The 27942-nt window shown below is 50.8% G+C and overlaps 1 protein-coding gene and 1 long non-coding RNA gene across 3 annotated transcripts in view; both read left to right on the top strand.

Annotated features, from left to right (window-relative positions):
• The first annotated feature begins 1449 nt into the window (after positions 1-1449).
• OPA3 (outer mitochondrial membrane lipid metabolism regulator OPA3) overlaps positions 1450-27942 on the top strand; it is an 89912-nt gene continuing 63419 nt past the window's right edge. The window contains exon 1 of one of the 2 annotated variants that reach the window (XM_008542722.2): positions 1450-1694. In XM_008542722.2, the coding sequence (XP_008540944.1) occupies positions 1553-1694 (142 nt within the window). In that variant the 5' untranslated portion in view covers positions 1450-1552. The remainder of the gene's footprint in view (positions 1695-27942) is intronic. The other variant, XM_070632982.1, reaches the window with a different exon arrangement.
• The window catches only part of LOC139085483 (uncharacterized), a 43994-nt gene continuing 18106 nt past the window's right edge, over positions 2055-27942 (top strand). The window contains exon 1 of the long non-coding RNA XR_011543811.1: positions 2055-2167. This is a non-coding gene — a long non-coding RNA (uncharacterized lncRNA). The remainder of the gene's footprint in view (positions 2168-27942) is intronic.

The raw sequence follows: 27942 nt of genomic DNA, 5'->3' as shown, positions 1-27942 counted from the left end.
GGAGACGGCCATGAACGACACAGCGAAAAAGTCACGTCCGAGTGTGGAAGTTTCCTGAGCCGATGACAGGGCACCTCAGCACCCCAGTGGGTCCCGGGGGGCCCGGGCTAAACCTCCAGGGGTTGGAGGGAGAAGACTTGGAGCTGGGACTCCAGGAACCCCAGCCTCCGCTCCGTCCCGGTCACCCCTGGAACTCTGTAAATCCTTTTCATCCTCTGGCCTCAGTGGGCCAGTCTGCACAATGGGGAGAGGGGTTGGTCCCAGGCGGATGATGGACCTTGAAGAGGCCCCGAGCTCCCTCACCCCTTCGGTCCAGTTGGGGTCCTGGGGACGGGTTGTTTTTACGGAATCCGAGCATCCTTGGGAATTTAGAAGATCTGGGTTCCCGCCTGCGAGTATGGTCCTCATCACAGATGGAGACAGGCAGGTGCCCCAGGGCCGGGGAGGCGGCCGAGGATGCTCAGGGAGTGAGAGTGGGGGCCGAGGGAGGCGTCCTGACGTCTGGTCCCTGCTCCACATCACTCTGGGGCTCCCATCTTCCCTCTCCCTCTGCCTCCCACTCCGCCGTCCAGGGATTCCTCCCCGCCAGCCCCTGACCTTGTTTACGTGATCTTGCTCCCCGCCGGGTGACGGGGGAGGGAGGGCAGTCTGGGACGAATCCTTAAACTCCTCCCCGAGCCGGCTCTCTAGGGACCCTCGCCCCCAGGGGAGGAAGTGGGGCCGCCTGAGAACCGGCCCGGTCGCATCAGCCCCTCTGCGGGCTGCGGGAACTCGCGTCAGCCCCCGGCCCCACCTCCGGGCCTCGGGGTGTCAGCTGCCTCTGCAGAGGACGTGCGCTCTCACGCCGGAGGCAGCAATAATAACACTAAGATCTGGAGAGTATTAAGGGCTGTTTATTGCGCGCTTACCACGTGACTGGCGCCATTCGAAGCACTTGGCATAGTTCGATCACTCTGTTTTTATGTACAAGATTCCCAGGCAAGCCTCCTAACAACTCCATAAGGGGAGGGCTGTGAGGATTCCCATTTTGGAGACGGGAATGCTGATGCCCAGAGAGGTTAAGTCACTCGCCTAATAGCACACAGCAAGTAAAGGGCGGAGCTGGGATTCCAACCCAGGTCTGTAGGATACAAGGCCAGTTTCTTCTCTAACCTGCGGGGGGAGGTGTATTTGGGACTCGCTAGCCCTAATCAGGGCTAATTTTAAGAGCCTCCTTTGGGCGGAGAAGCCACCTAAGTACGTGACGTCACGAAGGAACGCGGTGACATCAACCGAAGCGGGCGTGGGAACCCATCAACGCTCCCGCGAGCAGCCGTTTAACGACACTGCCCCCCGACCGCCTCACTTCCGCCGCACATTTGCATATTCAGCGAACGGCCGTTGGGGCGTCAGCGTCGACGCGGTGACGTCAGGAAGCGCCCCTGCCGCTCCCCGCCCCAAGCGTACGCACGTACGCACGCACGCACGGCGACGAGGGGGCGGGGGAGGAGGAAGAGGGCGGAGGTGCCCCGCCCAGTGAGCAAGGTTGCGCGTGCCCCTTGCGGCCGCCAAGATGGTGGTGGGCGCGTTCCCTATGGCGAAGCTGCTATACCTGGGCATCCGGCAGGTCAGCAAGCCGCTTGCCAACCGCATTAAGGAGGCCGCCCGCCGAAGCGAGTTCTTCAAGACCTATATCTGCCTCCCGCCGGCTCAGCGTGAGTCTGACCCCACGTCCCTCCAACCTTTCCATTCTCCAACCCCTTTCAGGTGGTTGCTCAGGGGATGGACTTCTGTGCACGACCAATCACAGCCCGAACCGGCAAAGTGCTGCAGCCAATAGGAAGGGTTCCTGGGAGAAGGGCATGCGGGCAGCCCAATAATAAGAACCGGCGTGGGGTAGGGCGCCAGCTCTCGAGTTGGGAATATCAGCCAATAGGAAAAGAGAACTCCTGGAGACTGACGTCTAGGCGAGCCAATAGTGTGGGGGACAGGAGTAATCAGGGCGGGGAATTCCAGGACTGGGAGGAGCTAGGGGCGGGGCCGAGGAGAGAGAGGACGGGGTCATTTGCTAGGCCGTCCTTAGGCGACTTGGCTTCCAAAACTCCACTCCGTGCTTCAGTTTCCCTCCCTTCCCGAGGAGTGAGAGGTGCTGATATATCATCTGTTTAGGACATCGGTTTGCCCCAGTGTTAGTCTGGGAAAGAGGCCTGGGCTAGGGGCGTGGCTCGGGGCCGGGGTCTGGGGTCTGGGGGCGTGGCCTGGGACGTTCACCCGTCCTACACGTGGTTGTTGGTCCACTCATTCCGTAGACGGACCGTGCCGGCTCCTTGCTGGGCACCGGGAGACACACTCGACCCGTCCTGTTAACCCGGAGTGGTCAGGGTGGTGGGAACGCTGGGACTCAGAGCCTGACCTGGGGGCGTGGGGTCCGGAGGGCTGTCTAGACGCGGGCAGCCCGAGCTGAGATCTAAAGGGCATAGTAAACGCTCAAAATAGGAGCTACTTTACAAAGACGAGGTAGGTGCGATCGGCCTATGGGAGCATGGAGTAAGGAAATTTAACGTAATTTGCTGGGTCGGGAACCACCATTCATTCATCCATCCATCCATCCATCCATTGCTTCATTTAGTTAGTATTTTCTGAGCATGTGTTCTGTGCCCGGCCTCGTGCCGGGCAGTGCTGGTGAAACAACAGGGACCAAGCTGAGAGCCCTCAAGGAACTCTCAGTCCAGTGGGGACAGAGCCATCTTGCGAGAGTGACCACCCAGCGTGGGCAGAGCTGGGATGGGGGAGCCCACTGGACGCCTGACCTGGCATGGGGTTCAGGGAGGGCTTCTTGGCAGAGGAGACCACTGAGCTGGAACCTGAAGGGTGAGGACAACCTCACCAGATGACACGGAGACAGGGGTGATGTTGGGGGAGACGGAGGAGCATGTGCCAAGGTCACAGGGAGGAGAAATGACTTTCCCCAGTTGATAGAAGAGGAAACGGAGCCCTTGAGAGCAGAAGTGAGTGGCTGAGGTCCCACGGAGTTTGTGCCAGACGGGGGACTTCAACCCTGCAGTCTGGATTCCCAGAGCTGCAGCCTTTCTCCCAAACATGGTGATAGGTCATAGCCTTGTGCATTAGAAAGTGGTTTCTTGAGTCACACTCGGTCGGCTCCCATCCGGCCCCACCCCTTCCTAGCCCGGCGGCTTGGGGCAGGTCCCATCAAGTGGCCTCCGAGCTTTACTGTCCTCTTCTGTGTAGTGCGTGTTGTATAATAGCAGCATTTAATGGATGCTCACTCTGTGCCAGGCTAGGCGCTTCCTAGGCCTTCTAGCATTAAGACCGCACAAATCATTATGAGGTAGCTACTGTTGTTATGCCCATTATACTATATATGCATTTACACCATGAACACTACTCACCATGGTTTTGTGAGGAGTAAATGGATATAAAATGTTGTCAGTGCTTGGCGCTAACATGGGGCTGTTGTGTAGATGCTGTGGATACAGCAGAGGAGAAAAAGCAAAAAATCTTGTCCTCAGGGACCTTACATTCTTGAGGGGGAAGCCAGACTATTAAGAAAATAAATAGTTAAGATATGAGGCGTACTAGCTAACAATAACTGCTCCAGAGAAAACATCAGGGGTGCAGAAGGAGGAGTATTTGGAGGCAGGTTGTAAGCGTTTTGTTTTCAACCCAGGGAACACAAGCTCTCTGATTGATACACTTGAAAGGATACAGACAGAGCACACTGATATTTATCACTTAAGGATTTCTCCCTCTTCCCCTCTTTTTTTTTTTTTTTTTTTGGTGAGGAAGATTGGCTCTGAGCTAACATCTGTTGCCAATCTTCCTCTTTTTTTTTTTCTTCCCAAAGCCCCAGTGCATAGTTGTATGTTCTAGTTGTAGGTCATTTTAATTCTTCTATGTGGGATGCCGTCTCAGCATGGCTTGGTGAGCAGTGCTAGGTCTGTGCCCTGGATCTGAACTGGCAAACCCCAGGCTGCTGAAGCGGAGCATGCAAACTCAACCACTCGGCCACAGGGCAGGCCCCCAGGTTGTAAGTTTTGATAGGGTTATCAGGGTGACCCCACTGAGGAGAGGGGGGAGCAAGCAGTACCCTCCTCTCTTTCTGCAGAATGCTCTTCCCCAGGTATCTGGCGGAAGAGCATTCTATCCCAAAAATTCTGCATGTGCAAAGGCCCTGAGGTGAGAGTGTGCTGGGCATGTTTAACAAACAGCGCTTTACCACCTGGGTCATCATTTATTAGCCTGCAACAAACTTGCTTTGTCTTCGTTCTCGTAGATGTATGTGTGTATACACACTTTTTTTCTTGAACCATTTGAAAATAAGTTTTGAACATGACACTTCACTCCTAAATATTTCAGCCTATCCCTCCTAAGAACAAAGACATTCTATACAACACTGTAGCAATATCGCACTGGAGAAATTTAACATTGATAACAATAATATTGATAATTTTGTGGTTTAATATATAGCTCATATTCTGATTTCTCCAATTGTCCCCAAAATGTCCTTTTTCCTGTTTTAGTTTGTGTGTGTGTGTGAGGAAGATTGGCCCTGATTTAACATCTGTTGCCAGTCTTCCTCTTTTTGCTTGAGGAAGATTGGCTCTGAGCTAACATCTGTGCCAGTCCTCCCCTATTTTATGTGGGATGCTGCCACAGCACGGCTTGAAGAACGGTGCTAGGTCTGCACCAGGATCCGAACCCGTGAACCCCGGGCCACTGAAGGGGAGCCAGTGGACTTAACCACTATGCCACTGGGCCAGCCCCTTTTTTTTACTATTTATTATTATGATTATTTTTAATCGAGGATCCGGTCTGGGATCATGCACCGCCTCCTTGGTTATCATGCCTCTTTGGTACCCTTTAATCTCCAACAGTGCTCTGCTATCCGGCCCGCTGCCTGTCTTTGTAAATAAAGTTTTATTGGAACACAGCCACACCCATTTGTTTGCACATTGTCTGCGGCTGCAGAGCTGGGTGTGTGTGGCCCTCAAATCTAAAATATGTACTCTGTGGCCCTTTACGGGAAATGTTTACTGACCTGCTCTAGGACAGTAACCCTGCCCTTGTTTGTCGTGACAGTGACATTTGGAAGAGTCCAAGCCAGTTGTCCCATAGAGTGTCCTCCATCTGGAGTTTTCTGATCGCTTCCTCTGATTGGATTCACAGTGAGCATCCTTGGCAGGAACCCCACAGACGTGATGGGGTGTGCTGAGGACGTCACCTCAGGGGGCCCCGAGGTCTGTTTCTTCCGTCGTTTGTGATGGTGACTTGGACTGCAGTGTTAAGGTGGCGGCCACCGAAAGAACCTTTCCTGTTCCCCTTAGTAATGAATAAGCAGTCGATTTGTTTGGAAGGTAGAGCCGGCAGGATTTCCTGTGGCCTGGCCGTGACATGGCCGACTGGAGGAGGGGCGGTTTGCACGGGAAGGACCAGGAGCTCCGTCTGAGCCAGGTTGAGCTGGAGATGCTGGTGGACATTGGAGTGCACTGGCTTGAATATCTCCGCTTGTGTTACTCCGTTGTTACTGGCTTCGCACCGCTCACGGCCCTTTGCTGCGGCCCTGCCTGTGTGAGGCCAATCCCCTAAGCCCGGAGCAGCCTTGTGTTCGCCCGGGCCAGGCCTCCCGGGGACCAGCACATCCAGCGCCTCTGGCTGAGGTTCTTGCCACTCGGCGGAGTGAGCCTGCTGGCCGTCTCCTCCTCCGAGAGGCTGGAGTGGGAGGCGTGTCTGCCTGAGGAAAGAACAGTCAGTGCCAGAAGCATAAATCATTGATGGTGTGCTCTGTTGGGGAGCCAGAGACCCTTCGCAACAGCCATTTCTGGGGGAGGAAAAAAAGGAGGTTGGCCATGCCAGGCAGGTGGGGCGGCTCCCGTAAAGGGCACTGCTGACGCTTGTGGGGCAGCTGTGGGCCGTCTGTGGGCAGCGAGGAGATTCCGGGGCCGTGTGCTTCTCCCTTGGAGTAGACTGGTCGTTTTTCTAGTTTACACTCACAGTTAGCGAATAACAGCATCCTAGAGATGCCCGCACCCCAGTCCCGGGAGCCTGTTGAATGTATTACCTTACCCAACAAAGGGAACTTGAGAGATGTCATGAAATCAAGGATTTGGGGACAGGGAGATTATCCTGGATGATCCAGGCGGGCCCTGTGTCATCACAAGGGTCCTTATAAGTGAAAGAGACACACAAAAAAGGGACCGGTTGGAAGATGCGTGCTGCTGGCCTTGAAGATGGAAGAGGGGCCAGGAAATGCATTCTCCCCCAGCGCCTCCAGAAGGAGCGCTCCTCCTTGAGCTTAGCCTCGTGAGACCCTAGTGAGACGTTTCGGAACCGAAGCTGGTCAGTTTGTGTGGTTTTAGGCCACTGCGTTGGTGGTCCTTTGTCCCAGAAGCGGTAGGAGACCGATGTGCCACGTTCATTCGCGCAGGTCGCCGGGCTGATTTCCTCAGCAGTGCTGAGCTCTGTGGCCGTTCTCCCGACTTTAAGCCGTGGAGTTGGTTTCAGTTTTCTGTTGCTACATGGCTTCTGGCCCAGAGCTTAGTGGCTTAATGTGGTCACCCTTTTATTTGCTCTCACAGTTTTGTGGCTTGGCGGGGGTCAGCTGGCCGACTCCTCTGCTGGTCTTGCTTAGTGGTCTCTCATGGGGCTGGGGTCAGAGGGTGGCCGGGGACTCTTCTGGGGCCTTGGAATGGTCAGTTCCCTCTCCTCCTCTCACTGTGTGTCAGGACCGCTTCTCCACGTGCTTCCTCCAGCAGAGTAGCTGAATCTCTCACAGGATCACTCAGGGCTCTCGAAAGCCACATCTCCAGGAGGAAAAAGTGGAAGCTGCAGTCCAAGCAGCTCTGGCTCAGACCAGGGTGAGTGTGGGAGGGGACCGCATGGGCGTGGTATGGAGGGTCGCCAAAGGCAGTCTACCCCGGAGTTGGCATGTTTGGGTTTGACTCTTGGCACCACTGATTAGCTGTGTGACTTTGGGCAAGCAGCTTGACCTCTCTGAGCCTGTTTCTGTATGTATCAAATGAGGGTAATGACAGAACTCTCCACCAGGGCTTCTTGTGAGGAGGCAGGAGACAGTGGATACCAAGGCCTGGCTCAGAGCATGGGTATCTGGTCCTTAGTGCTGGCCTCTGACATGCGGAATCTCTTCTTACCACACGTGGGTGTTACTGCCCAGAGGCTCCACTCTGCTTCTGGACAAAGGCTTCCCGCGCTCAGCTCCCTGCTCTGCTCGGTGTGTGTCCTGGGCAAGTCGCTGGGCCTTCCTGTACCTCAGCTTCCTCCTCGGTACCTGTGGCACTCACCTCGTGGTCTGACGGGAGGGTCTGATTTCTGCACAAACACCCTGAGAACCAGGTTCAGTGACCAGCAGTGTGGCTGAGTGGTCTGAAACCTGGCCTCTGGAGTTGGGCTGCCTGCCTGTGAATCCCAGTTCTGCCACTTTCTGTGTGACCCCGGGTAGGTTACTTAACTTCTCTGAGCCTCAGTTTTGTTGTCCGTGAATTGGATTATGATGTTGCTTCTGTGATTTAATATCCATAAAACGTCAGACAGTGCCGGGCCCATAAGTGGTGTATAAATACTTGTTGAAGGCAGAGAAATGTCAGGTGCCATTATTATTATTATTATTTTTTAAAGTTGGGCCCTGAGCTAACATCTTTGCCCATCTTCCTCTATTTTATATGTGGGACGCTGCCACAGCATGGCTTGATGAGCAGTGTGTAGGTTGCACCCGGAATCCGAACTGGAGAACCCCAGGCTCCCAAAGCGGAGTTCACGAACTTAACCGCTGCACCACCAGGCCGGCCCCCACCATTATTATTTTTATCACTGTCAGCGTCTTAATGCTGAGCCTTCCAGTGGGGTCCTTCTCGGTATGCACTCTTGGGCCCTCTCGGAGCCAAGCAGCTAGTCCTTCCAGCTTCTAGAAGATGTTGGTCCCCCTTCCTCAGGCAGCCTCCTGGGTTACCATCGCCAGAAGGATCTGGGCTTCCCCGGGAACGTTTCTGACCAGCCTGGGGCAGTTGTGTCTGAGGGGCTGGGGTTGGAGATGCAGCTCTGAGTCAGGACAGGCGGAAAGGCCGACACAGAGGGCCGTGTGGCCGAGGAGAGGGCCCCCGCTCCCCAGTTCCGCATCACATACTTCAAGCATCCTTTGAGAGGAACGGTCAGACCTGCAAGGAAGGAGAGGGACTCCTCGCAGAGCAGGGAGAAAGCAGGAGCCAAGAGCCAAGGCGGGGAGTGAGCACTGAAGTTGCCTGATACTCTGGGGACAGTGACAGATTCACACAGCCTCGGGGACGGAGGCCATGCTGTGGGAAGGCCAAGCAGGGGCCACCCATGCAGAACCAGGTCCCGGGACAGGTCCCTTGGGGGAAGACAGAATTAGAAAAACCCACCGCGCCGGGGCATGCAGCCTTAGATCTAGGTGGAGACAGAAGAAGTCGCCTCTGGGCATTTGTGGCCACTGACTGCCCCTCCTGCGGGTCGCGGCTTGAGTTAGACTCTTTGAAAGGTCCTGGACAGACCTGGGGCTGTGTGGCCCTGAGCCCCTGACAAGGACAAACGTAAACCTTCCCCAGAGGAGTCCCCGCCCTCCCCGCCTGGGCCTCGGAGAATCCCTTCAGGCAGATGGGAGCCCGTGCTGGAAGGTTCCTCTGCACAGAGAGGCGGGCGCCGGGCGTGGCCGGGCAGGACCTGCCAACACCGATCGGAGGGGCATCTGAAACACCTGTGTTTCCGTGTGGAAAGGGGAAAACACGAGGGATGTGAAGACACGAGGACACACAGTCAGAAGTTACCATGAAGCTGGAAATAGAACCAAATGGAACTTGGAGAGAGAGCGAATGCAGGTGATGTTCCGAGCTCGGTAGAAGGACCAGACAAACACCGGGTGAAACGCAGCTGCCGAGAGGGCGGCTGACCTGACAGATGGACCATCTGAAGGGCGGAAGGGAGCGTTGCGGGGCTCCCCGTCGCTGCCCAGGACGGCAGGGCCTGTTTGGGTCCATCTGGGCATGGAAGGGCTGACGGTTTGATTTGTAACATTCTCCAGAGGATTCGGGCATGCACGAGAGTTTGAAAATCACTTCGCTGGAATCTGTTTATAGTGTCCGGAACACCACCTCAGTTACGTTACAGGACAGCCAGGCTGCTGCTGCGGGTGACCTCCGGCTGGTTCTGCTGCTTCTTTACTATGAAGGAAATATTTTCGAGCCTTCTGCCCTAGTATGTAGGTATGTATATGTAGTGTGTCTATAAATATAGTTATTTAGCAGTCGTGTGTAGTGCTAACATATAATACTATGAGTATATTATGTGTATTTAAAAACACAAAAATTAGGGGCTGGCCCAGTGGCATAGCAGTTAAGTTTGTGCGCTCTCCTTTGGTGGCTGGGGCTTCGTCCATTCGGATCCCAGGTGTGGACATGGCACTGCTCATCAAGCCATGCTGTGGCAGTTGTCCCACATATAAAGTAGAGGAAGATGGGCACGGATGTTAGCTCAGGGCCAGTCTTCCTCAGCAAAAAGAGGAGGATTGGTAGATGTTAGCTCAGGGCTAATCTTACTCAATAAATAAACAGATAAGAAGACCCAAAATGAAGGGATGAAATTAATATTTTAAAAATCAAATTTTATCTTATGTATTCATGGCCCCCCAAATATCATTGCTCTCACTAAAAATGTTTTTGTAGCGGACAGTGTTCAGTGCGTTTGGAAACTCTTGGTGTGAGGCTCTGGGAGAGTCCAGTTTTGACGTGCTTTGTGTTTGGCTGTTGCAGCTGCCAGGGACCTAACCAAGGCACTCAGATCCAAATGAGAGCAGTGCACGGTGGGCCGCGTGTAATCCCGCTGCTCTTTTTCCATCCCACCCTTCGGATGCAGTGGCGTTTGTTGGAACTGGCTGCTGCTGGCATGTTAAACCTTCAGTCGGTGGTTCCTGAGCGGGAGTCGTGTGAAGCGGCCCCTGGGTGCATCTGGTAGATTTGCAGCCTGATTCTGTCCGTGTTTCCCCGGCTGCAATACACTGAGTGGACAGGAGAGGGCGCCCGCGCCAGCCTTTCTGCATTTGGTCCAGTGCCCTGGGGACCGTGGCACCTGCCGGCTGAGGCACTCAAGGCCATCTCCACAGTTGACCTTGGTGTAGCTCTTTATGCTGGGAAAGCTTAATTCTCTTCCTCCTCCTCCTCCTCACCTTCCTCTCTTCTCTTTCTCTTCCTCCTCTCCCTCCCCTCCCCTCCCCTTCCTTCTTCAAAACATAAACATAACCAGAAGTTCTGATATGTTCATCTTATGCCCTAAAGAAGTGCCTTGTCACCCCTCTCGGTTCCCCCCTCCTTGAGACTCCTTAGTCAGTTCCTTAGAGGCCTACTCCAGTGTCTGGGCCCCCAGGATGTGTCCCTGTCCCTAACTGGGGTCTTAGCCCCACTTCCAGCTTCTTCCGGCTCCCTGGGCCCCACCTGACCCCACCTCAGCCCCCTGAGCCTCCACACAGCTGGCGATTTCCTCAGAGCTCCCTCAGCCCCTGCTCGTCTCAGCTCTTCTCCGCTTCCACACCCGCCTCCGTCCTGCCTTGCCGAGCACACAGCCACAGCAGCACCCCTCTCCTGAGGGCCTCGTGGACCCCAAACTCTGTGCTGAGTCTCTTGCCATTTTTATCTCTTTTCCTTTTAAAATGGAATCAAATTTTGCTTTACTTTTGGGTATTAGGGTACTTTTCCTCTGAAGTTTTTTTGGGGGGACTTAGGAAATTTACGAAAGTAATATATGTTTATTGTGAAAGAAGGAACAAGGCACATCAGGTTGTGCTCATCTGTGATTAATTGAAACCCAGCCAATAAATCTTAATCAAACCTTAAATCAAAAGGATGTTTATTGGTGGAGAAAGGTGGCTGTGTGGTGGCTTGGTGATGTCATTGGGGACCTGAGGACTCTCTCTGTCTCTCCCGTCTTTGTGTTCAGGCACTAACTTTCCTCGATGCCTCAAAAAGGCTGCTGGAGCTCCAGGCATCATGCCTTTATACTGCAGTGTCCACAGGGAGGAAGTATGTGGGGAGTTGGGGGAGCTCAGGGAAATGAGACGGAGCTCTTCAAGGCGAAAAATCTTTGCCCAGAAGTCCCCAGGAGACTCCCCTCACTGCTGATTCGCCAGAATTGAGTCACATGCCACCCCTTGCTGGATGGGAGGTCAGGGTGGTGAGTGTCGCTTCTAGACTCTAATGGCGGGGGAGGATGGAGTTAATAAGACCATAGAGAATAATATAAAGTAGTATTCATCGTCATAAACACTCAGGCTGTTGTAGGCTTTCCATGTGTTCATTTGCTCTCGCCGTACCCCATGAGGTAGGTTACCGCCGTCAACACTGCCTTAGCAGATGTGGAAACTGAGCAGAGCTGTTAAGTTGCCTGCCCGAGGGCACAGAGGTGCTCAGCGGTAGAGCTGGAACCAGACTGTCTGGTTCCAGTTGGCATGCATGGTGCTCCACCCCACTTCCAGCATCCGCAGGCCGTCAGGTGGGCTCTCCCACTAGATGTCAGTTCATGCGCAAGCCTTGAATGCCCCAGTGTTCCTGCAGGGGTTATGATCCTTATTTTGAAAAACAGGAAGTGGAGATTACAGAGAGGTTGAGAAACTTGCCCAAGGTCACACAGCAAATAAGCAGCAGAGCCAGGACTTGAACCCAGGACCACGTGACTCCAGAGCACACTAAGCTCTTAGCCTCTCTGTTAGCTGCTTCCCTTGTGCCTCTTAAATCCCGAAACGCTGACTGTACAGAGTCGAGTTGGTCTCTCCCCGTCTGGGCAGGGAGTGGTGTGGGATTCTTTTCTGGGACGGGAGCATGCTTCAGTCCATTAAGGGGCTGTGTAATTGACCCGTTCAGCAAATCTTTATTTAGTGCCTGCTGTGTGCCAGGAACTGTTCTAGGGGCTGTGACTAACTCAGTAGTCAGCAAAGCAGGAGGGGAGTCTCTGGTCTCATGAAGATCCTATTTGAGCCTGTGAGTCACCTGCTTAGGGACACCAGGGCGGAGAGGGCCTTTTTCCACCCAAAATGCCCAGGCCGAATCTCAGTGGTCCAGCTTGAATCGCATCCCCATCCCTGAGCCAATCACTGTGGCCCTGGGAATGCAGTGCTCTGATTGGCCGGTCTGAGGAGCTGGGTTAGGCTCTGCAGAATCCTCTGGACCGTCTCTTTGGGGGAGATGGAGCCCCTCAAGAGGCCTGGCAGACAGAACCGTCATGTCCCCTCTTGTGACTGGCGCACCGAGTGTCCCTGCTGTCTGCAGAGGCAGTGATGGAGGATGGGCCGGGGCCGGGGCCAGGGCAGGGGCGGGCGCGAGCTGTGTTTACTCTGAATGATAATGTCTGAACTGATGGTAACGGTTTCCCTTTATTGTGCTTTCTGTGGTCTCCACAAAGGATATTAATCACCTTCTTAGGGAGTTTATAGGAACGTCCTGGTTTTATTGAGTGGGAAATATCTCAGACAGAAAAGCAAGTTCCTTGAGGCAGCACAGAATAAGAAATCAGGCTTGGGGCTGGCCCAGTGGCATAGTGGTTAATTTTGTGCGCTCTGCTTCAGCGGCCTGGGGTTCATGGGTTCGGATCCCGGATGGGGACCTACACACCACTCCTTAAGCCATGCTGTGGTGGCATGCCACATACAAAATAGAGGAAGATTGGCACACATGTTAGCTCAGGGACAATCTTCTTCAATTGAAAACAGGAAGATTGGCAACAGATGTTAGCTCAGGGCCAGTCTTCCTCACCAGAAAAAAAGAAATCAAGGCTCAAACTCTTCTTCTTACATTTAGTTATTAATAGTAGATTTTTTGCATATTCTTTATTCAAGTACAATATCTATTCAATGCAGTGTACAGATCTGAAGTGTCTAGTTTAATGAGTATGGATAAATGCATATATACCCATGTAACCAACATCCAAGATATCAAACATTTCCGTCACCATGGCAAGTTCCTTCCTTTCCTGTCCGGTCACCCTGTGTGGCTTCTCTCCCTGTACATTAGTTTTGCTTGTTGTTAAACTTCCCAGGAATGGAATCATGCAGCCTGAACTTTATGCCTAGCCTTTGTTCACGTGGTGTTTTCTGAGCTATTTTCTTGTTGCTGCACGTGTCAGAATTTCATTGCTTTTATTGCTTTTAGTGTGTATTCTTTTCTTTTATTCCAATATGTGAATATGCTACACATTATCCACTCTGTTAAGAATAGACATTTGGGTTTCTCATTTTTTTGTTATCACTAGTAAAAGCTGCCATGAACATTCTGGTACAAGTCTTTCTGTGGGCATGTGCTTTCATTTCTCTGGGGTAACTACCCAGGTGTAATTTCTGGGCTATATGGTAAAGGCGTGTTTCGTCTTATAAGAAACTCCCGAAGAGTTTTCCACTGTGGTCCCAGTTACCCTGCATCCTTGCCCACGTTTAATGTTTTCACAGTTTAATTTTAGCTGTTCCCGTTGGTGTAAAGTGACAACTCCTTTTCTCTTCTTTGATGAGCGGTGATGTTGCATACTTTTTCACTTGATAATAAATAACCGCCTATTATCTCACCCCGTTCCTGAGAATCAGGAATGTAGGGGCAGCTTCGAGGAGCGGCTCTGGCTCAGAGTCTCAGACCGACGGCTGTGCTGCTGCTGGAGGAGCAGCCGCCAAGCTGACTCACTCACACGGTTGTTGGAAGGAGTCTCAGCCCTTGGCTGGCTGGCGTCCAGGGCGCTCAGTCGCTCTCCGCATGGGCCTCTCCCTAGGGCTGCTCATGAACTGGAGGCGGCTTCCCCCGGAGAGAGGGATCCGAGAGGGAAAGTGACCCAGGCTGGAGAGGCAGCGTCTTTGTAGTGTAGTTTTGGGAGTGACGGGCCACCACTTCTGCTGTATCCTGTTAGTCACACAGACCAACCTAGTACAGTGTGGGAAGGGACTATTCAGGGGTGCGAGTGCCAGGACAGGCGTTCCTGGGGGCCGTCTTGGAGGCTGGCTACCACAATTCTATTACTACCGTCAATTAAAATGATTGCTTTTTAAAAGTATATTAAACCAATCTCGTATTCCTGGATAAACCCCACTTGGTCATGGTGTATTATCTTTTTCATATATTGCTTTTCGCTAATATCTCCCTAAAGATTTTTGCATCTGTGGTCATGAGTGACATATTCTATAATTTTTCTCTCCTTTGATGTCTTTATCAATATTATGGCTTTGCTGACCTCATAAAACAATTGGGAAAATGTTCCCTCATTCTCTATTTTCTGTAAACTTGGGATTATTTCTTCCTTAAATATTTGACATAAATGTCCATGTAGGCTTATAGTTTTCCTCGGGGTGGGGGTGGGGGTTAATAACAGATTCAGTTTTCTTTGTAGTTATAGGACTGTTCACATTTTCTGTTTCTTCTTGTATGAACTTCCATAAATTATGTTTTTCAAGGTATGTGTCTTTTCATATAAGTTGTTGGATTTATTGGCATAAACTTGTTCATAATATGCCTTTGCTGTATTTGTAGGATCTGTAGTGATGTCTCCTCTTTCATTCCTGATGGTGGTAATTTATGTTTTCTTTTTTCTTTATTTTTGGTCACTTATCCTTCTACTGGTTTATCAATGTGTGTTTCAAAGAATCATCTTTTGGCTTTCTTATTTTCTTCTCATTTGTCTATTTTCTATTTCATTGATTTCTGCTCTTATCCTTATTGTTTTCTTCTGCCTATTTACTTTGGGTTTAATTTGCTCCTTATAAAATAAGGTAGAATTTTAGATTATTTAAGTGTTTTTTCCTGTTTTTTTTTTTTTTTAAAGATTGGCACCTGAGCTGACATCTGTTGCCAGTCTTCTTTTTTTCCTTCTTCTTCTCCTCCCCAAAGCCCCCCCAGTACATAATTGTATATTCTAGTTGTGGGTCCTTCTGGTTGTGCCGTGTGGGATGCCACCTCAGCATGGCCTGATGAGCAGTGCCATGTTGGCGCCCAGGATCCAATCTGGTGAAACCCTGGGCCGCTGAAGCAGAGCCTGTGAATTTAACCACTCGGCCACAGGGCTGGCCCCTCTTCCTGTTTTACAGAAGCATTTAAATATAAATTTACTGGGACTGGCCAGGTGGCGCAGTGGTTAAGTTTGCACGTTCCACTTCGGCATCCTGGGATTCGCTGGTTCGGATCCCAGGTGCGGACCTACGAACTGCTTGGCACGCCACACTGTGGCAGGTGTCCCACATATAAAGTAGAGGAAGATGGGCACGGATGTTAGCTCAGGGCCAGTCTTCCTCAGCAAGAAGAGGAGGATTGGTGACAGATGTTAGCTCAGGGCTAATCTTCCTCAAAAAAAAATTTCTTTTAATAAAATAAATATAAATTTCCCTCTAAATACTACATTAGATGTATCCCACACAATTTGGCACATTGTGTCTTCATTGTCATTCCTTTCTGTCTATTTTCTGGTTTCTCTTGTGATTTCTTCTTGGCCCCTGGGTTATTTAGAAGTGTGTTGTCTAATTTCCATATATTGGAGGCCTTTATAGGTTTCTGATTGTTATTGATTTCCAATTTAATTCCATCATGGTCAGTAATAATGCACATGGCAGAAAAATTCAGGTGGTACAAAAGGGAATATGGTGAGAAGTACATGTGTTTCCCATCCGTCTGTTGGCCTACCCGCCTGCCTGTCTTCCTTCTTTTCTCTGCTCATTAAGAAATAGTTACTATGGGGCCGGCCCCGTGGCCGAGTGGTTAAGTTCACGCGCTCTGCTGCGGCAGCCCAGGGTTTTGCCAGTTCGGATTCTGGGCGCGGACATGGCACCGCTTGTCAGGCCACGCTGTGGCGGCGTCCCACATGCCACAACTAGAAGGACCCACAACTAGAATATACAACTATATGGCAGGGGGCTTTGGGGAGAAAAAGCAGAAAAAAAAAAAAGAAATAGTTACTGAATGCCTGCTGGTTGCCAGGCACTGGGGATACGGCTGTTTAAAAAGAGACAGAGTCTCTGCCATCTTTATAGTGTTGAGATTCTCCTGATAGGAGACGGATGATAAACAAGATAAGAAGTGAAATATATGATGTGTAGGTGGTAATAAGTAGGAAGAAATGAAGCAGGAAGGAGGTTAGGTTAATGGGAGAAGCTGTGTGCTGTGTTAGGTTGGGTTGAGGAAGGCCTCCCTGAGGAGGTGAATGTTGGCTTGGAGACGACTAAAGTGAGGAATGTGGATATTTGGAGGAGAGTGTTTCAGGCATAAGACACAGTGAGTGCAAAGGCCCTGAGGCTAGAGCATGCCTGTGGGTTCCAGGAACCCTGAGGAGGCCTGTGTGGTGGTGCAGAGGATGACTAGGAGAGTAGGAGGTCAGAGGTCAGAGAGGGAGCCACCAAAGGTCACCACCTTCCAGAAGCGTTCTGTGTGTAATCAAGCATATTGTAGGCATGCATTTGTTTAATTCATGTAAGTGGTAGTGTACTGTTTTCACTCTGTTTTGTGCCCTATTCTTTTCCTCTTAGCAGCATCCCTTGAAAATCCCTCCCACGTTCTTTTTCATAGAAGTTGGTGCACAGTGTCGGTGTACCAGGCCTTGCAGTGGGACATTTAGGTTATTTCTGGGTTGCGCCCTCCCAGAGAAAGCTGCCATCAGTATTCCAGTCTGTGTGGCCCTTGGCAGGTGGCCTTCGTGCTGTGGTACATCCGCCATGTCCACCCCCTCCCCCCACCCGCAGGGAGCACTTTAAGGGGAGCCTTTGCAGATCTCCACTTGTCCTGGCTTGCCTGAGGAGTCGGCTGGCTCTTCTTTCCTTCCCTGTCATGGGCTCTGCTCCCAGGAGAAGAAGGTATGGAGAAGTCGAGTCTGGAAACAAAGGCGGTCCTTTCCCCTTCCTGCTCATGCCATGACACATCGCCCCCGGTGTAGAGACCTTCAGGATCGCAGAGGAACAGCCCTAAGTGTCACGGTGGGAGCAGGTTCCCCAGTCCACCTCATTAAGACATGCGTCTGCGGCCAAAATGTCCTCTTTATGTTTAATAACTGTGCATCAAATTGTGTAACACGTGCTGTTTTGATCAGTGGGATCCTAACAGTAATTTTAATGGTAACTCTGTCTGAGAGAAAAATTTTGACTACGATCACAAGAAATGAAAATTTCGATTTTAGTTTATAGACACATTTTTTGTTTGAGAGAAATATAATAGGACATTTGGGCATAACCACGTGTTTAGGATAGAATTTTGTAGAGACAGTAGAATGTAAATTGGACTTCAGGGAGAAGAAGGAACGGTCTGAATCCTGTCCAAGAAGAGCTGGTTGGAGTATCTTCAAAATGAATGATGTAGGTATTACATTTCTATGGGCTCATTGGTCCTTTGCATATGCTTAAAAGAGTGATGTGATGGATTTGTTGTAAAATGTCGGTATCTGTCATATGCCAGAAGTTATGCTCTTTGCAATTATTTAAGCTTAGGATGAAAACACGGATATGACAATTTCAAAGTATAAAGAGGGTGCGTAGTTTTTTCAAAATTTGTTGCCAGTGTAGGGGAGCACCAAGATTTGAGGAACGCTCATTTGGCTCCCACATCAGCGTCTCCTTGTAATTATTGCTGAAGATGTGTCTGTGGGTCTGGAGTCACCTCCTTGCTCCCATCAGTGAGGTCCCCTACCTCTGCCCAGGCACAGAGCTGGGACACTTGTGGGTCTTTGCCGATCAAAGAGTTGGAAACTGCTTTCTCATTTTAGTTTTAATTTGCATTTCCTTGAGAACAAAGTTGTCTGTCTTCTCATCTGTTTAAGAGCCATTTGAATTTCTCAGTAATCCATCTGTGTTTAGCCCCGTTTTTCTAGCAACTGGTTGGTCTTTGTCTGATTAATATGTAGGAGCTCTTTCTATAAGAAAATTAGTAAATCTTTTTTCCTACATCGTCATTTGGCTTTATTTATTGTGGGATTTTTTTTTGTATGTTTCCTACATAAAACTTTGTTTTTACTTAGTGAGATCTATTCATGTTTTGTTTTATGACCTTTGGGATTTGTGACATCCTTAAAGACTATCCATTTCTAGATTGTAAATGATTTCTCTTATGTTTTCTTCTATAATTTTATAGTCTTATTTGTGTGTGTGTTGGTGAGTCTTTGATGCATCTGGAATTTATTTAGGGTGTTAGGTGTGAGGTAGGGATCTGTCTTATTTTCTGTCCCACTTGACTGTCCATTTGTCCCAACAGCATTCCTTGAATACAGCACTTTTTTCTCCCTGAGCTGATATGTTTTCATACCTCAGACTTTTCATTTTTGGTCTTGTTGAGCTAAAACAAATAAACAGCCCGTGATTTTACCAGTAGAATGAGTTTATTCAAGAATGGCAAAGATTTACAATCCGAGACTTACAGCATATGGCGAACCACCCACAAGTCCCAAGAAACAAAGGAGAGAAAGTTCTTTTCTGAAGTTGGGGGAGCTGCTGTAGAGGAGGGATCCATTGGAGGAGACCGGGGGTTCAAAGTGTCTGGCTTTTTACTGACTGACTTGCGGCAGTCTCTCACTGGCCGAGCTCTTGCTGGGTGAGGAGGAATTTCTTCCTTCCTTCTGCTGGGGTAGTCGGTACTGTCACTTCCTGCCGGAGATGCAAGGTATACTCTTCCCGGTGGGGTCAGTAGTGTGTGTTGAGTGGCACGTGCATGGGAGTACTCTGTTCTGCATCCCGACTCCATTTTAAATGGTTTCTGTGAAAATTTTCACATTTTCCCCCATTTGATCAGGGTCTTCCTCTGAAAGCATCTCTGATCAAGGGTCAGGTTTTTCCAGTTTCAGCAGCCTTTTGTCCCTCGACGCCAGGAAGGACCTTTCCTGGGTGTCGTGTCCCACGTCAGAGGGAAAGTGAACAGATTGGAAACCCATTGAGATCAGACTGCAGTAACCAGGACGGGTAGGAGGGAGCTCTCTCAGGCACTTCCCATCTAAGCCTGTATCCTTCTGACAGGCCTGGTCCAGACATCTAGGGAAAGCTGTCACCAGATGTTGTCTGCTTCAATCCCAGGAAATCTGTACCTTCTGGTCACCAGATGGTGGGCGGGTCCAGTAGGGGTTTGGTGCTTTCTTTAGATGTGTCACGTGAATCCAAGAGTCTGTTCCCTGGAGTTTGGTGGCACAGGCTTAGTTAGCAGTGCCTGATGGGGGCCTTTCCAGTGAGGTTAAGAGACTTCCTGGAGGGGTATTTTCTTTTTTTTTTTTTGAGGAAGATTAGCCCTGAGCTAACTGCTGCCAATCCTCCTCTTTTTGCCGAGGAAGACTGGCCCTGAGCTAACATCTGTGCCCATCTTTCTCTACTTTGTATGTGGGACGCCTGCCACAGTATGGCTTGATAAGCGGTGCCATGTCGGCACCTGGGGTCTGAACTGGTGAATGCCGAGCCGCCGGAGCAGAGAACGCGAACTTAACTGCTGCACCACTGGGCCGGCCCCCTGGAGGGGTCTTTTCCGATAGACAAAATCTCCAGGTTGTGAGGTGTAAGGGTGAAGGTGTTCGTCTCCCTGGAGCGCGCTGTGAAAAGATGCTCTAGCAGAGCATGGTGATGTCAGATAGAAGCGACGAGGCCTTTACAGTGTTGAAGTACGTCTCCTTAATCAGCTGTGGATCAAAAGGGGCAGGAGCCGGGTGCCTTGGCCATCCTGTGACTGTCTCAAAGGGTGAGAGGTTATGAGTTCCAAAGGGGAGGGTCTGAGATTTAGAAGGACCACCGGCAATGGTTTTGGCCAGGATATTTGGAGTTTCCCTACAAATTTTGCCAGTTGAGTCTTGCTAATGCCATTAGTGCATTCAGCTAAACCAGAGGCCTGAGGGCGGTTAGGACAGTGAAAGGGTCAAACTGGCCGAACGGCACAGACTTGTCAGGGCACCTGACCAGTAAAACGGGTTCCTCCATCCCTCTGAAGAGGAGTCCCCAGGCCGGGATGATCTTTTCCAAAAGGACTTTAGCCCCAGAAGAGGCAGTCGCCTGTCTACGTGGGAAGGCCTCAGTCCCTACAGACCGTGGCTGAAACGTGTTTATATCCATGAGACGGGAGCAACGGTGTGAAATCTGCTTGCCAAGCCCCGAATGCCCGTCAGGCAGTTTAAAGTGTCTGGGAGCGTGCGGACAGGCTCCCTGGGATTGTATCTGGGACAGGCGGCACGAGTGAAGAAGGCACTTTTTGCAGCCTTAGTAACATTTCCCCACCAGTATTGATTCCCAAGTGCTCTCTTTTGTCGGTGGCCCAGTGGTTCAACGCAGGTACCGTGGTTAGGAGTGGGAATTTGAGTCTCCAGTGGAATTGGGTTGTTATTTGGCTTGAACCAGAACTTTATCTTTTTTATTTATTTTTTTTTGAGGAAGATTAGCCCTGAGCTAACTGCTGCCAATCCTCCTGGGTTTTTTTTTGGTTTTTTTTGTTTTTTTTTGCTGAGGAAGACTGCCCTGAGCTAACATCCGTGCCCGTCTTCCTCTACTTTATAAGTGGGATGCCTACCACAGCATGGCTTGCCAAGCGGTGCCATGTCCACACCTGGGATCCTAACCAGTGAACCCTGGGCTGCCCAGAAGCGGAACGTGTGAACTTAACCACTGCACCACTGGGCCGGCCCCTATCTTTTTATCAATTCAGCCATTGTTGAATTTCCAACCTTGGTTTTCCTTTTCTGAGACCAGTTGCTGGGCTTCTCTAGACAGTTTCTCCAAGTTAACATTTGGGGAGATGTCACTCTGGACCATGACAGGGGTTTGGCTGCTGGTGTTTCCTTTAAGAGAAGCGTTCCTTGTGGAAGTGTCAGCAAGGTGAGTCAAGTTTAGAAGGCTCCGGGGTCTCAGCAGTGGCTAATGCAGCAGGTAAAAGTATAGCATCCAATATTCTTGAACAGAAGGGCCATTTTTAATTTTATTTCTGCTGGACGTAACAAAGCCACATTGCTTCTACAACATTCCAAAGTCGTGAGCCACTCCGGAAGCGTGTCTACTGTCAGGATGAAATGTTGGCCAGCTGGCCAGGGTCCAGGCCCGTTTGGCTGCGTGTAACTCGGCTAGTTGGGCTGCCGTAGCTAGAGTTGGACCAAAGTGTCACCTTTTATTTTTTTCTTAATTTTTAAATTTTTTATTTTTTCTGCTTTTTCTCCCCAAATACCCCAAATACATAGTTGTATATTTTAGTTGTGGGTCCTTCTAGTTGTGGCATGTGGGACGTCGCCTCAGCATGGCCTGATGAGTGGTGCCATGTCCATGCCCAGGATCCGAACCGGCGAAACCCTGGGCTGCCGAAGTGGAGTGTGCAAACTTAACCACTCGGCCACAGGGCCAGCCCCATGTGTCACCTTTTAAATAAGAGCCATCAGTGAACCATGAGGAGTCGGCATTACTCAAAGGGGTTTCGTGCAGATCACCATGAAGAGTCGGAGGTGACCTGCCAGTGTTAAGCAGTTGTGAGAGGCCGTCGGGAGCGGAGGGGAGAAGCGTGGCAGGGTTGAGGTTATTACAACTCAAAGGGCCTAAGTGAGCAGCCGTTAGCAAAAGGGTTTCACAGGAGCTGAGGGGACTGACTGAGAGATGCTGAGCGTGGGGAGGATTCAGGAGGGCTTCTGCTGCATGAGCGACAAAGATGGGTAAGGGGATCCCGTGGGTTCCTCGGTGGCCTTCAGTGAATGGGCGGGGGCAGTAATGGCTCTAAGGCAAGGGGGATCCCCAGGCCGCAGGGTCCAGTTGCTGGCTGTACGACCCTCTGGGTTGGTGGTGGTCCCCGTTCTTTTGGGTGAGTGCCCCAAGGGCATTCCCTTTCTTTTCAGATACAAAAAGGACAAAGGGAAGCTGATAATTGGGATGTCCAAGGGCAGGTGGGCTCATTAAAGTCTCCTTTAAGGCTTTGAAGGCTGTGTCATCCTGTTCTCCCCATGAAATTGGATGGAAGTTGTTCTTTAGTAAAACATACAGAGGTTTGGCTGTGAGAGAGAAATTTGGACTCCTGTATCAACAATAACCAACTAGCCCAAGAAAACCTTGCAGTCGACTCCTAGTTTTGGGTTTGGAACACTTAGGACCCCATGAAGCCTGTCTGGATCTAGGAGCAGCCCTGGTTCTGATATTAGATGCTCTAAATATCGAACCTGGCTTTGGACAAAGTGCAGTTTTTCCTCGGTGACCTCGTGTCCCTTTAAGGCTAAAAGCTTTGGCAAGTGGATGCTGTCTCCCTGTGCGGATACGTGGGAGGAAGAGCAGAGAGGCAAATTGTCCGCATATTGCAAAAAGGAGAGCCCCTAGGAACCTTTCTATCATCCAGATCAGCCCTCAGGATTCGTGAAAGGTAAGAAGGGCTCTGGGGAGACCCTGGAGGCGTCGCTATCCAGGCGAACTGTTTTCCTTCCCAGGGGAAGGCAGAAAGGTCCTGGCTAGCTTCACCCACTGGAATGGTGGAGAGTGCACAGTGTAAGCCAATTACGGGAAAGCATTTGCTGTGAGTTTGGGCAGATGTTGGTGGCGTATGAACACAGGAACAGTGGGATGTCGAGGGATAACAGTGCTTACTGCTCGGAGGTCCTGGGCAGAGCTTCACCCTCAGCCCTTGGGTTTTCTCACAGGTAAAAATAGGAGCATTGTAGGGACTAATGCAAGGGATAAGGAGGCCTTGAGCCTTGCAGTCTTCTGTTATGGGCTTATCCTTGGTGGGGTTTCTTTACTTAGAAGGCATTGATCCGTTCTGGGGAGAGGTTTGGAGGGATCTGTTGGAATCTTGGAACAGATGGAAGGCACTCCGTGAATTTTGCCAGTGTCAGTTGGAGATTTTGCCCATGAGGAGGATGGTGGCTGACGCAAGAGGGACAAAGGCTCAGTGACTCCAAAATGAGCTCTGCTACCATCAGACACAGAGCAAATAAAAGGTGCCGAAGGGTCATCGAATTCACTTGCTTGTCGATTCTAATGTTACTGCCCAATTCTAGAAGCGTTTCCCCCTTTAGAGAGAGAGAGATCCCAGCTTGATAGTTTTCTAAGAAGTCTCAACCTAATGAATGAGTAGGGGCGGAGGAGCTAAGGAGAGAAGGGTGGCTGTCTCTCAGAGGCCTAAACACGAGGGAATGGGTTCAGAGACAGGCACCTTTTGAGGTTTATTGGAGACCCCGCTATCTGAACTGTCGAGTGCTCCAAGGCAGGGGCTGACTTACCATGTGGGGTCCAGCACGGAGAGTGTGGCTCTGGTGTCACTAGGGACAGAGAGAGATTCATCCCCACCCTGGAGAGTTGTTTCTCTGTGCCGATTAAGAGGGGGGATGGGGAAGGGCCCCTGTTCCTCGGAACCCCAACATTGGGAATTGGGAGGACGTTGGAAAGGCTGGTTAGAGGGTGGAAGGCTGCCGCAGCACTTAAGTTGGTAACAACCTCTTTCCTGATGTCCTGGCTCTTTGCAGTAATGGCAGAAGCTGGGTTTTGTGTAGGGAACTTCATTTGCCGGAGTAGATTAAAGATTTTGGCAGTCTTTCTTTTACGTGACTCATCTAGGGCATGAGCGAGCTGATTTACTAGATTAACGAAATCTGGAGTGGACTTAATTTCCCCTTCCACCTGGTCCTTTGCAGGAGAAAGGTCCTGAGTCAGCGCACTAATAAACAGAGAGCTAAAAGCTATTGAGTGCATTTCATATCTGAAGGAAGATGAGAAGTTTCTTTGAAAACAGTCTGAAGCCAGTAATAATGGTCATGAACAGGTTCATCAGATTTTTATGTGCAAGCTTGAATTTTTTTCCAGTCGGTAGGCTTAGGAAAAGCTACTGCAATTGCTTGCTGGAATTTCCCATTGAGTGTGAAAGTTAGGGGTTTGTTCTCCTAAATCTTGTTCAGAATTTTCCCATCAGGCAAGTGTCATGCAATGTTGGGCTTGTCCCTCACTGACCAGCATGTGGGCTAACTGATAAAGGTCTGAAAAACCAGCTTGGTCAGTTCGAATAGCTATTTTACATTCTTCAGCAAACCTATGGGGGACCTCAGTTACTTTAGGAAACTCTTTAACTATGGCTTGTAATTCGGCCTTAGTCCAGGGAACTAAATAAGAGTTGTGATGTTTGTTTGGGTCCTCAGGATATTTAACTTTAAAGCGGCAGGTTCTGGGGCTGGCCTGGTGGTGCAGTAGTTAAGTTTGCACACTCCACTTCAGCAGCCTGGGGTTTGCAGGTTCAGATCCCGGGAACAGACCTATACACTGCTCATCAACCCATGCTTGGTGGTGACCCACATACAAAATGGAGGAAGATTGGTCCAGATGTTAGCTCAGTGCCAATCTTCCTCACCAAAAAAATTAAAAAATAGAGGGGCTGCTTCTAATATGTCCAGAGGAGACATATTTGGTGAGAGAATTACGGTGGGGAAACTGAGGGTATAGAGGAGGTGTAGGGCGTATAGAAGGGAAGGAGGAAGATGGCACTGGAAGCGGGGCCTGGATGCAAGGGGGCTGCCATGTGTCTGGAGACAGAGGAGATGGAGAAGGGGAAAGAGAGGCTTCAGAAGCCATTTTGTCTTTAATTCTCTGTTAGCCTCAGTTAATCTTAAAATTTCATTTTGCAGAGAGGCAATGTTAGACTCCTGGTAACATCTGGAAGCCTTAAAGTACCGATTGAAATAGGCGTTGCATTCACTTTGGGCAATTTCAGGGCTGTGGCTGTCTAGTTCAGTTTTAAGAAAAGTAAGTTTGGGGAATTTGAAAGTTCCCCATAATGGCCATTGGTGTTCTAAATTACTTTTGGTTAAGTCAGTCGATTTAGTTAGAATTGTACATGAGGAGGGACCGTGGTTTTTAAACATAAAATCGGCCAGGGTCTCTGAAGGAGGGGCAGCCTTAAAACATTTAAATGCCCGGGATCCCATTTCTCAGAGGTTTTTCTTTAGAGCAAAAGAAAAGTTCCAAAACAGCCTGTAGGCCAAATACCAACAGCGGTTCCAACGGAGCAGCCTGATTCCAAAGACGTCGGGTCGAAGGCTGAACAGCACAGTTCCGGGAGAACAGCTCGCTTCCAAAAGGCATCAGACCGAAGGCCAAACCGGTACTCACATAAAGGACAAAAGTCATTAACAGCAAGGACAGGACCCGGATGAGACCTGGGGAGCTTCAGAACGCAGAGAGCAGAGCTCGAGATCCGGGAGAAAACCTACCCTCCAACTCCAGGGTCTGCAGGAGGACGGCGGGCTCCATGCGTTCTGTGGGCACCACACCTGTTTGCCCACCAGCCTCGAAGCTGTCAGGGGTCTTCTCTGGATCCCCATATGGGCCACCAAATAGTGTCGACCTAAAACAAATAAACAGCTGGTAATTTTACCAGCAGAGTGGGTTTATTCAGGAATGGCAAAGAGTTGTGATTTGGGACACAAGGTCTGTGGAACCCTCCGCAAGTCCCAAGAAACGAGGGAGAGAAACTTCTTTCCTGAAGTTGGAGGAGCTGCTGGAGAGGAGGGGTCCTTGGAGGAGACGAGGGGTTCGAAGTGTCTGGCTCTTCACTAGCTGAGTGTGGCAGTCTCTCGCTGGCCGAGCTGTTCCTGGGCGAGGAGGAATTTCTTCCTTCCTTCTGCTGGGGTAGTCGGTACTGTCACTTCCTGCTGGAGATGCAAGCTATGCCTTTTCCCGTTGGGGTCAGTAGAGTGTGTTGAGTGGCATGTGCGTGAGTTCTCTGTTCTGGCCTCCCAAGTCCCTTGTAAATGAAGTTTCAGTTTCTTTCTTTCCTTTTTTTTTTTTTTTTTTTTGAGGAAGATTAGCCCTGAGCTAACTGCTGCCAGTCCTACTCTTTTTGCTGAGGAAGACTGGCCCTGAGCTACATCTGTGCCCATCTTCCTCTACTTTATATGTGAGACGCCTGCTGCAGTGTGACTTTTGCCAAGCGGTGCCATGTCCACACCCGGGATCCGAACCGGTGAACCCCGGGCCACCGAGAACCAGAACTTGCGCACTTAACCGCTGTGCCGCCAGGCCAGCCCCGAGGTTTCAGTTTCTTAATCTTCACGGTCTCATTCTTTCAACCTCTCTTGAGCATCTTCTCTTTACCATGCCCTGTGTTGGGTCCTGGGGACACAAGGGTGGAACAAACCCTGTCCCTACCTTGTTTATTCGTCTCTATCTCAACCATCCATCCAACACGCCCTGGAATCTTTTCTGCCTGGGTCCTGTGCTGGGCAGGGATGGGACATGACAGCGACTAAGACAGCACTGGCCCTGCCCTCGCAGGTCTCACAGTCCAAAGCGGGAGACAGGCCCGTTCCCCAGCAGGGAGGGTCCAGACTGATCAGCACTGGGCTGGGGGAGCCTGCTGGGGGGACTTAGCCAGTCTGGGGGTTTGGGAGGGCTTCCGGGAGAAGGGGATGGCTCAGAGCTCGAGGAAGAGAGAGAGCCAGACCAAGCGGAAAGATGGAGGCCCAGGTCACAGCACATGCAGGCGTCAGGGTGTGAGCGGGTGGCGCTCAGGGGAGGCTGGCATCGCTGAAATGTAGATGGTGGCACCGAAGGTGGCAAGAGAAGATACTGGGTGGCCATCTTGGGACAATCACACAGGGCCATGGTGACACATTTGGACTTGATTCTGAGCGCAGTGGGGAGCCTGTGTCGTGATTACGAAAGAAACCGAGGACAGCAAGGAATTAATTAATTTGATTTATTATTTTTCAAGAAAAAAGTTGATTTCTGGGGCTGGCCTGGTGGTGCAGCCGTTAAGGTTGCATGTTCCGCTTCGGCAGCCCGGGGTTCACTGGTTTGGATCCCGGGTGCGGACATGGCACCACTTGGCAAGCCATGGTGTGGTAGGCATCCCACATATAAAGTAGAGGAAGGTGGGCATGGATGTTAGCTCAGGGCCAGTCTTCCTCAGCAAAAAGAGGAGGATTGGTGGCAGCAGTTAGCTCAGGGCTAATCTTCTTTAAAAAAAAAAAGTTGATTTCTGCTTGTAAAAGTAACCCTTGCCCAGCGCAGAAGACCTGTCCATGTGTGTCCTTTTGGCCTCTCTTCTGTGGTGGTGGTGTCCTGTTCCTTATACATGTCATGTACGTGTTCACAGGGATACACCTCTCCTAGGAATTTCCCTGAAGTGCCACCTGCCACTCCTGTCTCTTGCTGTTTATCCAGAAGAGGTGACGACCTCACTCCGGACTCCTCCCTCAACTCTTATTTGCAAGCGACAGAATCCTCCTCTAAGGGGCAGATGCAGTGAAAGCTCTGAAATACAGCTTCAGGCTCGGCTGATCCCGGAAGTCAGACAATGCCTGGAAGTCACTGCCCCATCCCTGGGCCCTGTGTTTCCCTGTGCTGTTTCTTTCTCAGGCGAGCGCTCTCTTTTTGGAGACGCGATGGCCTCAGTAGCTCCAGGTTCACGTCCCACTCACGAGCCACCCCAGAGGAAGGAGAGCGCCTCTTTCCTGAAATTCCAGGAAAAATCCTAGGGCGGAATGCCAGCAGCCAAGGCTGGAGGTGGGGTTGGTCTTGCCTGAACAACGTGGAGGAACGGGGTGGGGTGGCGGCTCCCCTGAAGGAGAGTCAGGGGCAGTTTCCAGAGAAAGGGGAGTGGATGCTGGGCCACCAAAACCAGCAGATACACTTCACCGTGGCTGTGGAGGGAGAGGAGGCCCCTGTTCCTGAAAAGGGGAGCAGGGGTCTGGGAGCCACTCGGATGTCCTTGGCCCAATCTCTCCCATCTCCTGGGATGGCCGAGGCTCACAGCTGAGCAGAGCCCCTCCCTGGACCTCGGTGGAGGTGTGGTTTCGCCCCCAGCAACTCCAGCCAGGGTCACTGGGGTTCAAGGGCACGGTTGAGCGGACTCCTGACCTGTGTGCTTTGGCCGGCAGCCCCGTGCTAGAGGGGCAGCCTGTTTTCAGCACGGCACCACCCCCTCAGCTGTTCCTGGAGTCCCCCTGGTTCACCCTCCTCAGTCTCCTGTCAGGTCCGGGACAGGTCCTGGGGGTCCTCAGCTTATCCCC

This window comes from Equus przewalskii, chromosome 9, assembly GCF_037783145.1.
Source record: "Equus przewalskii isolate Varuska chromosome 9, EquPr2, whole genome shotgun sequence".
NCBI lineage: Eukaryota > Metazoa > Chordata > Mammalia > Perissodactyla > Equidae > Equus > Equus przewalskii.
This window is presented reverse-complemented; position numbering and strand designations above follow the sequence as displayed.